At 41.5% G+C, this 16,073-nt stretch overlaps 1 protein-coding gene across 3 annotated transcripts in view; it reads right to left on the bottom strand.

Moving 5' to 3' along the window:
- LTBP1 (latent transforming growth factor beta binding protein 1) overlaps nucleotides 1–16,073 on the bottom strand; it is a 445,454-nt gene that overhangs the window by 36,575 nt on the left and 392,806 nt on the right. For all 3 annotated transcript variants that reach the window (XM_062209234.1, XM_062209235.1, XM_062209236.1), the window contains 2 exons: nucleotides 13,342–13,485; nucleotides 425–601 (listed from right to left, as the gene is read on the bottom strand). In XM_062209234.1, the coding sequence (XP_062065218.1) occupies nucleotides 425–601; nucleotides 13,342–13,485 (321 nt within the window). The remainder of the gene's footprint in view (nucleotides 1–424; nucleotides 602–13,341; nucleotides 13,486–16,073) is intronic.

The following is a 16,073-nucleotide window of genomic DNA, read 5'->3' as shown; positions in this document are numbered from 1 at the left end:
ACTGTGAGGTCTGGATTTTTAAGGGTTGAATAAGAACATAGTAAGCAAAATCTTAGCATGTACAGATAAACTGTGCCACACACAGATAATCCTGGGCCATTGTTAGCACACAAGATAGATTTTAATGAAAACAGAATACAATTGAATTATTTTTTCTGCCAAAAAAGCATATGGAATCTGACTGCAGTATTACACCTTGTGATGGACAGAGGTTGAAGGCTTCATTTTGAGGTGGCATGTGAGTTTTTGGCTCTAACCCTGAATGAAATTCACAATAAGGTAACCTCTCCTCAAGTCAACTATGGCAGTAAGTAGGCCATCATCTCAAGGGCTCAATGTAATACCCAGACGAGAACATTTCAAGGCCCGTGGGTGCACCATATGACCAAACCCAAGCGGGATACGTCCCCTCGCCCATTCTCACCTGTCCCCAGGACCGGGCAGGGAAAGATCTCACAGTTATCGCCCCACCCAGCGCCTGAGGTACAGCAGCATTCTTCTTTGGTGACATTGGGGGCCAGCACGTTATCACAGAGACTGGCGTCATTGAGATTATAGTAGCATTCTTTCTTCTCTTCTCTGGGTTGGTCTACACGTAAATCTAAACAGAGTGGAGAAAGCAAAATGAGTACTGATAGGACACATCACACATACCTGTAATACAACTGAGCTGGGGAAAAACAGGACTGGATGTGCCCACAGTGCTTCCTGGCCACAAAATTGCTTTCCAATTTCAGGGTTGGATTCTTCCATTTCAGTATAAAAATGCACTTGAATCCTGAGTTTTGGTAGATTTGTAACACATCCCAAGAGTGTAAATCTGTCAAAATCATTTCCTTTTACGTTAACCAATCATTTTATTCTTTTAAATTTGGCTGTGAGTAGAGTTTCCATATCTGCTTTCTTGCCAAACACAGGCTATTCTTTACTGAGTTATAACACCTATTTAAATCCATGAATTTTTTCCCAACACTTGACCAGAGAGATCTAGGTCTAACTCTTAGATGGTTATTTGAGTCAACTATAGTGGCTAATTCTTACAGTAAATAACATAAGAAGATAACCAGGAAAATACTGCAGTAATCTGGAACCCATAAAATAACCTTTCAACACTGAAAATCTAACTACTTAAATTACTGAAAATAGGACTTCGAATGAAAAAATAAGAGCCAGCTAAGCCTCGGGGTAGAATTTCAAGTTGGGAGTCTAGTCCCAGTATAAGGATGTACAGAGGAATATATATATATATATATATATTTTTTTTTAAAGATTTCTTAGAGAGAGAGAGAGAGACAGAGAGACAGCCTTCATCCACTGGTTCTCTCCCCAAATGGCCACAACTGCCAGGTCAGGGCTGGGCTGGAGTCAGAAGCCAGGAGTTTCTTCCAGGTCTATCACGTGGGTGCAGGGGCCCAAGTACTTGGTCCATCATCCACTGCTTTCCCAGGCACATTAGCAGGGAGCTGAATTAAAAGTGGAGCAGCTGGGACTCAAACCGGGGCCCATATGGGATGCCAGCACCACAAGCAATAGCTTAACATGGTAGACAACACCAACCCCAGGAAAATGTATTCTAACACACGCATTTTGCCCTTCTGTGAGAAAACACGGGTGGTGAGAAAGAATACAAATGATGAGAACAGAATCCACCTACTTTGAGAAAATGGAAAAACTAATTCTATCAGGTTTGAAGTCCTTAAATAAGTGCATGCCTTTAAAGAAATGTGTATTTTTGTGACTACTTGTGGAAAGTGGCTTAATCCCTTCCCTACCACATGCTGTTGAGTTTAGATGAGTGCAGCAATCCAAGTACAATTTATTAACAGTTTTCTGTTTTATGCTCTATCAAATAAAAGCTGACTACTGCCATCACAATTACTTGCATTAATTCTAATGAAATATTTTACTTAGAGCTCTATGGTTTCTGGATTCTTATACCCCAAGAAACCACGGGGACAAAGGGAAAACATTTGCTGCTGAGGGTAAGACTTAAATGTCAACACCTGATAGCCTTCCTTTGAAGTTAGTATATAACTAGGAATATTGACTGAGTTATTTTTATAATAGCTTCTTATATATTGATTTTGGCAAGGTTTAGCTGACTACGGAAACTTGACTAGTATATGAAATTGTAAGGTTGTTTTAAAAATACATTCACAAATTCTATCAGAAGAGCTATTGCTCTTTCTTTCCTCTTGGTGATATTAAAAAATAAAGCAGAAAACAGATCTGTGTGTGCACATACAGTGTATTATGTATGTATATACCATGTGTGTATATGCTGTGTCTTACACACATGCACACACAAATCCCTTGGAACACAGAGTATCAATGAAAATACAAAAGATCCCTCACATACTTGATTCTGGTCAAATCTCAGATTATTTTGTCTTTGACAGATTTCAACTTGGACTCTAAGTCAATGATAATAGCTGATGACAAATTCAAATATAGGACAAGCACCCAGGAAAAAACGGAAATGCTGATTTCTGTGCAGCAGTTTATGAAGTGATTTTGAATGAATTCCTAACGTATGAAATTGGGGCATACCTGCCACCCATCCACCTCCTCCAGCCCAGTGCAATTCAAGTACACAAAAAATGGATTCTTGCTTTGCCTACTGTAGTGGAAGGGACCTTTGCCAGATGCTCCAAGATGTTAAAATGAGATTTGGGAAAACTAAAAACACAGATTTTAAATTACTAAATCAATCATGCTCCTTACAGAAAATTCTATAAACATCCTACAACATTGTTCCTAAATTGTCAGCCTAGTAGTATTACTCCTGCTCAATTTTTTTTTATTCAGCTGGCCTGAAAATATAACTATCATTGAATGCATTTAGAAATATAAATCAAGAAAGCAAATGAGGTTTACTTTATGCTAAAAGAGGGTTCACTAATTTTTTCTTCACTACAAAGTTACAAGTATATCATGGCATTTATTACAAGATAGAATGCTACGTAGTAGTCCTCAATGAAGATTGCTATGTTCACAGGTAATCAGAAACCACAGACTTCTAAGTGAAGGCATGTGCCAAAAACCACAATTTTACATATATACAGGTTGAGGATCCCTTATCCAAACTCCAGAGAAGCAGCAGTGCTTGGGGTTTTAATGTATTTTGGAAAATACGACCTACATCTAAACACAATGTTTCATATTCACTTAGTATTTCAAACAGTATTTTCAGTAGGTCCCATTTTGACTGTAATCCATCACATGAGGTCCGATGTGGAATTTTCCACTTGTGGCATCGCGGTGTCAGGCCAAGTTTTGCCTTTTTGATTACTTCAGGCTTTAGATTTTAGATTAGGGATGCACAACCTGTACATACCAAACCCTGTTTTGTTTTCTACAATGTTCGTTAAACTTGCATCATGGAAACTGAAAAATAAAGCCATCTTTGCTTTTTGTATGGCTTTTCTTTGTAAGGAAACAGAGATCCATAAAGGAAATAATAATGTAATTGTATTACCCAGGTTTTACATTGGTTGTTATAAGGTTTGCTCTTATTTTCTTTCTAAGCCATTCGAAAGCTCAATGTTTACACAGCTGAAATGGAGGGTTAAGCAGGCCCTCGCCCGTGTTTGGGCAAAGATGCAAATCTTTTTATAAAACTGGTCCCTAAAGGTCATTCTGGGAAAACTACAACTTCCATTTCTGTGTAACCTTGAAAGAATGGTCCTTCTTGAGCCTTTTTTCTCACTGGGTGAAGGCAGACAGACAGACGGATGGATGATGGAAGACAGACAGCAATTTTCTGGAAGAGTCTTTGAGTTTAGGCCACTGTTGCTAGGGGCTGAGGGTTTCTAATAATTTTAAAAGACAAAAATCAGAGATTATGGAAAGTGCCATGCATGAAAAAGAACAGACTTTCTTTTCTTTAAGGATGTTAGGAGTAAGGTCAGCCATACTGCATCCCTTACGCCGCGAACTTCCAAGACATATACTGCTTCTTTGCCAGCATTTTCAGATTTGGTTTTCAAAGGAACTTTTACAGAGGTTTTTTGTGTGATCCCAGAGCAGCTCTGAGTCCGTGGGGCAGGCGGCAGAGCATCCCCACTCTCCAGAAGAGAAGACAGGCTGGTTTCCAGTGTTCTGTGTCTATCACCTCCCCCCAAGCTCTTCCCTACGGCTCAGTTTCTCGGCTAGCATGAGTGCCTTCTGCTTTGCCTTTCTTTTTCTTTCCCTCTTTCATACCTTGGAGGGAGGACAGCAGATAGGCTTAGCTGTTACAAGGTTCAGTTATCAGGCCTCAAAACAGTACCTCAAAAAGTTTATGGAAAAAGAGGCCAGTGCTGTGGCAAAGCTGGTTAAGCTGCTGCTTCCGATGTTGGCATCCCATATAAGAATACTGGGCAAGTCCTGGCTGCTCCAGTTCTGATCCAGTTTCCTGCTAGTAAGCCTGGGGAAGCAGTGAAAGATAGTCCAAGTACTCGGACTCCTGCCCATGCAGGAGACTGGGAAGAAGTTTCCTGCTCTTGGCTTTGGCCTGCCCAATGCTGCCTTTCAAATACATACCTACATACATAAAATTTTTAAAAGCTTATTGGGAGGCCAGCATTGTGATGTATAGGGTAAAGGCACCCCCTGCAAGGCTGGCATCCGATTTGGGCTCTGGTTCAAGACCTTGCTGTTTCACTTCTGATCCAGCTCTTTGCTCATGGCCTTGGAAAAGCAGCAGAGAATGGCCCAAGTGTTTGGGCCCCTGCTACTCATATGGGAGGGGAGATCCAGATGAATCTCCTGGTTTTGGCCTGGCCCAGCAGCCAAATGGGGAGTGAACCAGCAGATGGAAGACCTCTCTTTTTCTCTGTAATGCTGACTTTAAAATAAATAAATCTTTAAACAAAGCTTATGGGAAATAGAAATAAAGTTTACTTTGTTGCAAAAAAATTAAACTTTCTGACGGCCCCACAAATATTTGCTTAGTTTTTCTCCTAAGTTACTCATTCAAGAACTTGGAAAATGAGAATGTTTTGTTTGTGTTTTCAAGTAGAATTCAGGAGGAGACCATTGACGAGTTTCAGAAAACAAGCCCTGATAATAGGAATGGGCTGGCTCTGCAGGGATGCCCCGAGATGCACGCTAGCTTCATACAGTGGGACAGGTCAAAGAAGTCAACATGAAGTCGGGAAAGCACAGCTCAGAAGTAAGAATACCTTGAAGGGTAACACCTCCATACAGCTCCTGCTCGTAGAGGGCTCGGTCAGGTCAGAGTCAGGCCAGCAAGGGGCCATGAGCTGGCCGGAGGCTCTAGTGGCATCCAATGCCCGCAGAGACTAAGCCACACGACTGGGTCAACAAGGCAATCAGAGAGGCTATCTGAGCCAAGCTTTTGAATGGTTTTCAAAAACTCGACAAAGTGCAAGGGGGTGAGGAGGAGTATGGAGTAAAACTGTACTAAGTCTGTGTGGGCAGAGCAGGGCCAGGTGAAGGCAGAGATGGTCTGGAGATAGTCTATAAAAATGAGCAGACCAAGGGCACCAGTTAGGGGCCCAAGCGTCATTGCACAGAACCCGACCGTGAGCTGAGGTTGGGCAGCAGCACATCAGCAGGTGACAAGTGAGGAGGGCAGGTGCTCCTGAAAGAGAAGGAAGGGAGGAGTATGGAATGGGAACAGGCTGGGGAGGAGGTGGGAAGAGAAGAAAAATGAGCAGAAATAGGAGGGAGAAGAGGCCCCTGAATGCAAAATCAGGTACTGCCGAGCAAGAAAAACGGAGAAAAGAACACCTGAGAGGAGTGAGGACAGGAAGAACTTGCGGAGATGGGAGGACCATGTGAACACGGCCCAATATGAAATGACACGCAAAACACGTGGTACTGTATACAAGGGAATGGACAACCAGTCCTCATTAGTCTAATTTATAGCAAACTCGATGATCCAGAATGCATGTCTAATATAACCGTGTGGGCGTATCCTGTAGTATGCAGAGCCTTGAATAGTCTACAGATGCAATTGGAGTCTGCCACTTTTCACTGGTTGAAATTTCATAAAATACTGACATCTCTCTATCCAAAACTCAGACAATATTTTAGATACTACACCTAGCAAGCAGAACATTTTATAAAAATAAAATTCCCCATTTGGTAATTGACAAGTTCATCTATGATCTATGGATGTAGGAAGAAACCAGACCCACTGTTCATTCTCTAAACAAATAAGCAAATTTTCCCCACCTTGCCTATGTTTATGGTATAGATCCACCACAAATACACAATGAGACCTCAGGAGTTTTACGTCATTTTACAATGTTTGCATTCTAAATACTGCGGTTTCACTTTTTTTTTTCCCTACCAAAGGTCTTTTTTGTTCAATCAAATTATTTTTTAAAATAGTTTTTCAATGTTAATTTATTTTACAGGTTAACTAAACACATTTTTTAAAAAAACGGACTCTGCCAAGCATAGCAGTTGACTGATATTATATGTGGTTTCCTGCCTGTAAAAAATATGTACACACACAAAACCTGGAATGTACCTCTCTGGGAAGAAGAGAATGCTGTCTGCATTGAGCTGTTGGACAAGGATGCACAACGTGCTCCCTGACAGCACAGAAGTGCTCCTTTTTTTTTCTTTTGCTCCTCTTGTAATTAACCAAAGCAAGCAGAGGAAGTATCTCCTACAAAAAGGTGTGACCAGACATTGCTTCACTTCACTACACCCTAGACTGCTCTGATAAAATCAAGTTATTTTTACTCTACAGAACTAGTTAGGAATCCTCTAGCTAGGGGTCTGGAACGGACACAGCTTGGAATGTGCAAAGACGGCTTCATTTAATGGTTACCGAGTTATCTACCATATGTCAGCCTCTATGCTAAGCGGTGAGCTGGGTTACAGGAATGCAAAGAGGAAGAAGACAGACTGTTAGCACGCTGCAACAAACCCAACATGAACGAGCAGGGAGGCAGAATCTGGTAGTTCCTCTTTGGGGATCTGGGGAAAGCTTAACAACCTGGTGACAGTTGAACAAATTTAAAAATGCTTGAGTAAGATTTCAGGGTAAAAGTTTTATAAGGAAGATCAAGGCAGGCAGAAGAGTTAGGAGCCACAGCCCTAGGAAAGCATGACTGTAGAGCAGTGAGCAGGAGCTCAGACTTGAGTGTAGGGTGGGGAGTGTGGAAGATGAAGCTAAAAAGATTTGAGCTGTTATAGATTCAGGAACCTGGAAAAGCTCAGGGGAAAATGAAATTAACAGATGTTTATTTTGGTGCCAAATTTTAGAAATCCATGCATGAAGATTCTTCAGAAAGTTCATGGAAAATGCACATCATTAAAAAAGTATGCCAAGCTCTCAAAAGTTTATTGCACCAAATGCACTTGTCTTTTAATTCCATTTTTTCTTTTGATGAACTTTGTGAAGTCCCTTCACATCAAGAGGCCTGGTTGCTAATGGATTTGGAATTTAGGCTGGAGGCAGTGAAGAGCAGAAGAAGGACCAGACCTATATTCTGAAAACCAGCTCTGGCTGCAGTGTGGAGCAGGATCTGAGAGGAGCGAAGTCAGGAGGCTGCTGCAGTGGTCCAGGCAGCGGATGCTCAAGGACTGGCCTGAGGCAGTGGTAATGAGATGGAGAACTCTGAGGGCGCATCAGCACCACGTGATGCTGCGGCACTTCTGGGATGAGCGTGGAGAAAAACTACAGGATGACTTCAGGATTTCTAGTATCAGTATCTGGCAATTCATGAGGGAATAGTAATTAATTCGGTTTTGGATACTTGTCAGAGATGCTCACAAGGCATACGGGGAGAAAGGTCGAGTGTAGCTGGAAATAGGAGGGTGGCACTCAGGAAACAGGTGGAGGCAGAAGGCATCTACTTAGCAAGCAATAGCGTGTAAGTAACAGTTGACTCAGCAGTCGTTAACATATCTCAGAGAATACAGACTGAAACAAAGGACCAAGCATGCAACTCGGCAGAACATTATTATTTAATGAATAGGCCACAGAAGCGGAGCCCGGGCATGAGACAGACTGGTCCAAGAGCTAGGAGGATACAGGGAAGAGTAATGGCCTCCAATGAATCGCAGGGAAAAGGAGGTGGGGGCGGGGGTGTCGGGACAAAGCTCACTGTCAGCCATTCCTGAAGCTGGGGCTGGCAATGAGACGAACGGCTTTAGCACACAGGAGCTTACTGATGACACAAGGGAAAGTAGCCTCGCTCACAGGAGAAGTCAGGGGCCCGATTTCAGCGTACTGAGCATCAAACACGAGATGGTCCCATCAAGGTGGCAGGAGCACGGATGTCCCTTCCCAGGGTCTGGATGTCAACAGGTAATGGACATTATTCCCGGGGGGCAACACCGCAAGGCATTTTCGTTTTGGCATATTTTTGTATTTGTCCATTTTCTAGCATGAATGTACATTTTAATAAGACAAAGTGAAAGGAAGTTATATTTTTAGAAGAACTTGGAGTTTTGGGGTCCTCAGCCCTGTACACGAAGGCCTCTGCTTTGGGGTCCTGTACCAATTTGCCACACAGTAGCTGGAGGATTTCAGCCCTAACATTTAGGACTCTCTGGGCCTCAGTCTCTTCACCTATAAATAAAAGAGCTGGGCTGGGCAATCTTTCAGGTGGTTTCAAAATGTAGAGGTCTAGGCTCTAGCTCAGGATGGCTGAGTAAGCTCCCAAGGGTATTAGAAAAAAAAATTGGAGTGATTATTTGTGTTATAATTTTTCAACTTAGGTAACAATCTTTTTTTTATCATTTCTATCTTCTCTCCTAAGTAGAGAACACTTGCATCAATTCAATACATATCTTTTCCACTACATTCTTTTCATTATACATTCTGTTTTATGAGTAAGATTCAGGTCCTTCCACAGTCTCCACTGAACGCCCATCAAGGACGAGAACAGCATTTTGTGGGTAAGGTTTGAAGGCTACAGTTGCCAAGACTAAATATTTACTGCTTCCTTTAGCATGCCCAAAGACATAAAGTTTTTATTGAGCAATTATCACAGGCCTAAGGAAATAAAAGCATCAGACTATATTTCATATCCATACCCTCTTAAATGTGATGAGTGGCCTGGTATGGACATTTTTCAGTTATTTCCATTTCAGACGTTTTAGGCAATGGACAGTAATGTAAATTAATGCCATAGGCCCAGGCAGTGAAAAAACATTAGATTAGACCTTAAAAAAAAAAAGCCAAGAAGTACTTTAGAATTACAAATCCCAGTATATTAGACCCCAAAGACTCTGGGGTAATGCCCTGCTGCAGTGGGCGCCTGTCATCCAGGGAGCATCAGCTGCTCTCGGACAGTTCTGGGGAGAACACTCATTGACTCATGGGATGGGTATTTGCTGACTGGGTCAAGTTAGTTACTGGACAGCTCCCTAGACACCGACCTGAAATCCCATCACCTAGCCCCAGTTCTGTTCTCAGTATGATACCACATCAGACTTCTTGCTCACTGTTAGGATGTCGATTGTCCTGGGAAAATGGTACAGCTGAGTAAAAAAAATAAAGTTATAGCCCATATTGCAAGTCTGTCTTTCCTTTCCCAGTAACTTTTCAGACAGGATGAGTTATTATATCACTGTTATTATATCACATATTCAGTGAGATTTACTAGAATCCTACTTTAATGCTTTTATTTAAATTTGATATAAAATGTGTTCTCTGCAGGAGCAGATTCTTTGAATGGGATAAGGCACACATTCATTGAACTGACTCCCATTGAACCAACTTGTTGGGTTCTCGTGCTCTCTGAAAAATATCCTGGCTGATGCCCATAGCAGGGCGAAGGCTCACAGCCAGCCAGCTATTCCTGGGTGGGTCCACACACTTTTGCTCCTGAAAGTTGAGCAGCATGCCAACCAAAACTCAGCAATGTTTATTCTCAAACATTCTGTGCTAGTGTATTTAATATTGTGCTTATAGAACTTACTAAGAAGTATATAAACTAATAAAAATGAATGTGAATACAAGAGTTGTCCACAGAGCAAGTTAAAACTTCAGAAAGACTAATGCTGATTTAGTAAAAAGAATATGATCAAATTAAATGTAGTGAGACAACTGTATGAAACTGGGAAAACTAAAGAGGGACTTTGCTATCATGTGCTTTATAAAGGCCTTCATGTTCTTCCTCCCCTTAAAGTAGGCGGTACAGGAAACACATCATAGACGGGCGTTATGTGTGACAAGCCTCCCAGAATAGCTAGAGCGACTTGTACTCAAAGAAAGGCCTTGGCCCTTCTTCAAAGATTGGTGAATGAATGCACAATTTTACGTTGTAGGTTTAACATGAAGTATTTTAAAGATGCACTATTGTTTTATGATTTCCAGTTTTATGTCCCCTTCTTCAGGTGACTGATCACTCTTGGCTCTGATGGCGTCTGATAGGAGGCTCTTGCTGCAGTTTATAGCTGAACACCATCTCTCAGGATATTGCTAGAGAATTGCTTAAGATTCCATAAGATCAGTCAACATTTGCCAACAGCTGTACAGCCTGAGGTATGCAGAAGCCACAGGTGCCAATAACCAGACGAGCTAATGCACTCAGCTAGTTACTGGATGAGTCACATCATACTGATATGAACCAACAAAAAACTTGGGCAGGTTTAATATGAGAGTACTCAAAAAGTTCATGGGAAAACAGAATTGAAAGATGAGCTTCAGTGCAAAAATTTTGAAATCCATGAATATTTTTTCCATAATATTCATTTTCCACAAACTTTCTGAAGTCCTTTCCCATTTGGCAGAAGCCAGAGAACTACGGATGGAAAAATATTCATAAATATTTATAATTTAATGATTAGGTATATTTTTAAAAAGATTTATTTATTTTTATTTGAAAAGCAGAGTTACAGAGAAGGGGGTGGGGAAGACAGAGATCCAACGATTTTCCCTCTGCTGGTTCACCCCCCAGATGGCCAAAATGGCCAGAGCTGGGCCAGACCAAAGCCAGGAGCCAGGAGCTTCTTCTGGGTCTCCCACGTGGGCCCAAGAGCCCAAGCACCTGGGCCATTTTCTGCTACTTTTCCAGGCACATTAGCACTGAGCTGGATCAGAAGTAGAGCAGCCAGGACTTGAACTGGTGCCCATATGGGATGCCGGTGTCACAGGCAGCAGCTTAACCTGCTATGCCACAGTGGTGGCTCTGGATTAGGTATCTTAAGAGGAAGAAAAAGCTATGTATTCACTGGCAGACAAGTGTTGTGAAGTGAGGGATGCAAAATGATGTTTTTTGTAAAACCAGAATTAAGGTATTTAGTAAACTCTGACTAGGAAAAACTGCTAGGAACATTCTAGCTGAAGAGACAGGGACTAAGACAACAAAAAGGCAAAACAGGTTATAGTAAAACCTGAAAAGCAGGAGATTAAGAGCAAGATTTACAAAAAGACTCCATAAAGTTCTCCGAAGCAATGTTGTGAACTTCATACAATGAACTTAGTTATGTTCAGCAACAATAGATCAAATTCGCTCATGGTTTTTTTGTTTTGTTTTGTTTTGTTTTTTAAGGTATTATTGATCTCTAAAAAAGGAATGAGCAAACTTCTAGATCCCAGACATGTACCCTAACTGAACCTATGTGAACTATATAAACTTTTTTTTTTAAAGACTGGACAGAGAGAGAGAGGGAGGGAGGGAGGGAGGGAGGCAGGCAGGCAGGCAGGCAGGCAGACACTAATCTTCCATTTTGCTGGTTTACTCCCCAAATGCCTGTAACAGCCAGGGCTGGGCCAGGCTAAGCCCAGGAACCAGGAACTCCATCTGAGTCCCCTTCATGGGTGGGAGGGCCGTTACATGTGTTGTCATCCATTGTCTCTTAAGTGCAGTAGCAGGAAGCTGGATAAAAATGTAGAGTAGCAGGGACTCAAACAAGGCATTCCAGTCCTCAAAGGATGAGAAATAAAGAGAAACTGCTTTTGTATCTGAGATAGAGCTTACTATTTTATGCTGTATTTTTCCATTAACAAGTTACTCTTACATATATGATTTCATTTAAAATTCATAAAACTCTGAGGTGAAGGTGAGAAACCAAAACACAGATACTGAGTTGCCCAAGCTTACATCAACAGAAAGTGGGTAAGTAGACCAGAGCCCTGATCTTCCCAACTAAAATATTACAGAAAGTTTAGAAAACAAAGGGGAAAACTAAAATTTCCACAAAGTCCTATGATTATCTTTTTATATATTTTTATCCTTCCTGAATGTGAAAACTGGAATATCTTGGGGTGTTTTTTCCACTTAACATTATATTTATTATATAATTATTTTTATCATGACTACTTAATCTTCATATAGACCATTCAATGACTATATGACTTTCTGATACATAAATTAATTCAAAATAACACTATGGGTGAGATGCTACTCTATGGAAACAAGGAAAGCAAAATTAAGACAGTGACTTAGCCAATTCTGTTACCAACCAGGTTTGGCTTTCTTGGGTTTTGGCACTGTAGGTACAATGAAGGTAGAAGTCTATTCTTCATGGCCAGCACCATTTCTCTTTCACAGACAATGTGCTTGAATAACTGTTCATTTATTCCTGTACTGCTTGCCTTTCTCTATTTAATAATTGGAAAAAAAGGCGAAGGTATTTTTATATTTTATTCCCTATGACTTGCAAAGACGGTTATTTTACCAGATCAAATGTACCCTATATAGAGGAGTAATGCCAGCTATTAAAGAAGCATGGATAAAATTAACTGCACAAGAAAAAAAAGCCTAGGTTTCATTTAAGTTGGCTGTCAAAGGACCATTTGGTCTTTTGCTTTCCTAAAATTACACCCAAGCTATAGCACCATGGCACAAACTAAAAAGAGTGATCTGGAAGTGGATTAGTCTATCTGGAAAACTGTCAGCTCTCCACTTCAGTTTGTGCAGTGACAACACAGCCTAAAATCAAATTTTAAATAAATGCAAACACAGCCACTCTGTGGCCAAATTCTGGAAAAATATCTTAAGATTCCAAGTGGAAGTCTTTGTAGATCCTGAGAGGCCTATATGTTGCTTTTAATTTAGAGAAGTGTCAAGATACATCTCTCCAAGGGCCAAGAAGGGAGGATTATGCAACTTAATGAGCTGATGCTGTATTAAACCCTGAGCTGATAGCCATCCGAGTTGCAACCAGTCCTCAACAAATGTTCTCATCCTTTTGGATCCTTCAACCTGCTTGTGGTGTCTCTGGCTTGGAAAACATGCTGGAAGTCACTTAGCCCAAACAGTCATCACCTGCATCCTAAGGTCACGGATGAGGCAGCATTGTGGCAGGCCATTTGGCTGTTTCTTCTCTCATGCTTAGAGGGTCCAGCCCTGTGTAGGTACAGGCCCCGGGGGGAGCCCTCCACCCCCAGTACAGTGCCACTGGGACTGGGGACTGACTTACCTTCGGAGGCCCGTGTGCGGCACTGCCCAGTCATGGGGCTGTACTCCTGGTTTTCATCAGCGCACACACACAGGAAGGACCCTTCCACATTTTCACAGAAGGCTTCACCACACACGCCACTGAGCAGCTCACATTCGTTCACATCTGGAAAAAGGCGCACAGAGCGAGTGAGATGTGTGCCTCATTCCCGACAGCTCTATTTTACCAGCCATGCCAAGGCTAGCAGTGCCTGCCGGTAATCAGGCGCTCCCCAGTGAGCACTCAAACCCCTTCTGCTAGCTCTGGGCAGGTGCTATGAAAGGACCAGGAAAACACAAGGCAAAGGATCTAAATCCCACTCCTAGTTTTAAGGAACATCCTGGAATTGGTTTGCAGGCATGGTATGTACCCTTTGACCATCCTGACTTTTCAACATAACCAAGTCTTAAACAACCAATACTCTACCATCATTTCTTAATTCAAAGACAATTAGAAGCCACAGGATTCCGTAAGCACAGTCAACGAAATTTTAAAAACCTACTTGAATGTCTGAAAATAGTTCTCTAGCAGCCCAAATGTACATAAAGTAACAACAGAATTCAGGTTGAATATATTTTTAAGAAACAAAGGAAAAGCATTGTGAAAACTATTCATCAGGTTACATTAATCATTCATGTGGACCGAACTGGTCCAATACCAAATCCCTAATTTCACTCTGCCTTTTCAGATTCTGTTGATGTTCCATAGCCTAATGCCTACCTTGCTAAATGTTTTTCCTCTGTACTTAAATTTTACCAAGGAGCACATAGCTCAGCAAAGTACCTGAACTGATCTCTGAAGTGCTCATGGGTCTTATGCATTAAACATGTGCAAACATCAGCTTTCACGAGCATGCTCTGAGATGATTTACACAGAGTTAGAAGTCTGAGTAATTATCCAAGCCTTGCAGGAAAAAGAATCCTATTTCCACCGCTATACCAAGTTAATTGGATAAAAATGTTTATATATTTTGACTTAGTTGGATAATTACCAAGCTTTCCAGTGTACTTTTGTATGTAAACCAAATGATCACGGGTTCATTCATGAAAAGATACTGTAATATAAAATAAAGAAGAATTGGAATATTTAATCAATGCAGATGGTCACAATTCAGACCAGGAAAATTGACTTCAGAAATTTGCCAGTTCACCTTGGTCAATTTCATGTAAATGTCAAATGAAATTTTGTACTTTCTAACTTGTGTTATTTACACGGCTACTGGGGTCTCTTCCACTGGACTGCTTTCATCCAATCAAGAAGCACTTTCTAGCTTGCTTGTATGAACCAGGTCTATATGGGCCCTATTTTTGAGAATAATGGTAAGTCTGGCCCAACTCCTGCCTTAGTGCAGCTGAAAGTCAAGCGAGGGAAAGTGATCAGATAATCTTACAGGCTTTGGGAAGTGTTAGGAATAAGCAGCACATTACTTTTTCAAAGCATAGGTGTGAACCCCAAATTTATAGAGGGTGAGTTAGTGAAATGGTATCTGAGTGAAATCTAAAGGATGAGTAGGCGACAATTATGGGTACAGGCAGCCAGGGTCCAAGTGGAGGAAATACCAGTTCCATACAGCAGCCAGTGTGGTGAAATGCCTATAAAAGGTGCTCAGCTAATATTTTTCAAAGAATGACAAAAGATGAAATGATATCAATTACTCCTTCTCTATGATGACATTTTGTGTGCCACACTGAAATACCAGCAAGGGTTCTGCACACTCCTCTGGCTGGTTAGAAACTGAACACGGAGCTACATGGAGTCAGTGGTTCAGTATCTGCTATTTCCACAGTCACGGTTAAAATCTACTGAGACCCACAACCAGCCAAACACTGCGTTCACCCAAGAGCAAAGATGGAAAGTTCTTAACCACATGGAGGTCCTGACCTTGGGGGAGTGGGCTGCAGGTGGCATATGTGACTGGATCATTCTGGGAGAGGTGGTGAGTGCGGAGGGTGTTCTAGAAGCAGCAGGAGGAGTTGAGCTCAGCATGAGAGCGACACAAGCAGCACAGATGGCCCCTGGAGATGCCACCTAACTTCAGTCTTAAAGAGTCAGTGGGATGAATCCAGACTCAGGGGCGGGAGGCTGGGAAGATATTTCCAGAAGGAGCAAACGACAGCCAAGTAACTACTTAGTGACTCGAGCAGCCACAAGCAGGTGGATGTTAGATGCTAGAAGGCAAAAGGTGAGGAAGGAAGGAGTGAAGCTAGGAAGTAAATAGGGGCCAGATCACATTACCTGTTCACTGAAAACATTAGGCTGATGTCAGGCAATTCTTATCATTCATATTTTAGTGGGAAGGAGACCAGCGCAGGAGCTGGTTTCTTTGCTGTATTATTAAATAACCATGCCTTCTTGTAAATAATTCTTGAACAACGGTATGTGTTTTTTTGACTGATTCTTGCCACAAAACTACATTAGTGCTGGATGGATAGATTTTGTTTTCTCGGTTTAACATGGACAATAAATGATGCTTTAATTGTACATTTTCAAATCAAAAACTTATTGAATCCTCCTCAAAGGCCATCTTCCATGTAGCAGAAGCTATTTTTATCTAATTAAGAAGAATGCAAAAGAGAACTTCTCTGTGACACTTTGAATTTTCTAACCTTTCTTCTCTTTCCCATTTAATTCTCCAGTTGCAAATGTGTTTCATGATAAACCTGAGTTGAAACCACAACTGATGAAAAACTGAAATGCAATGTATCTTCTATAGA

Source organism: Lepus europaeus, chromosome 13, assembly GCF_033115175.1.
Source record: "Lepus europaeus isolate LE1 chromosome 13, mLepTim1.pri, whole genome shotgun sequence".
In the NCBI taxonomy this organism is placed as follows: domain Eukaryota; kingdom Metazoa; phylum Chordata; class Mammalia; order Lagomorpha; family Leporidae; genus Lepus; species Lepus europaeus.
The sequence above is the reverse complement of the archived record's forward strand: the minus strand, read 5'-3'. Positions and strand labels throughout refer to the sequence as shown.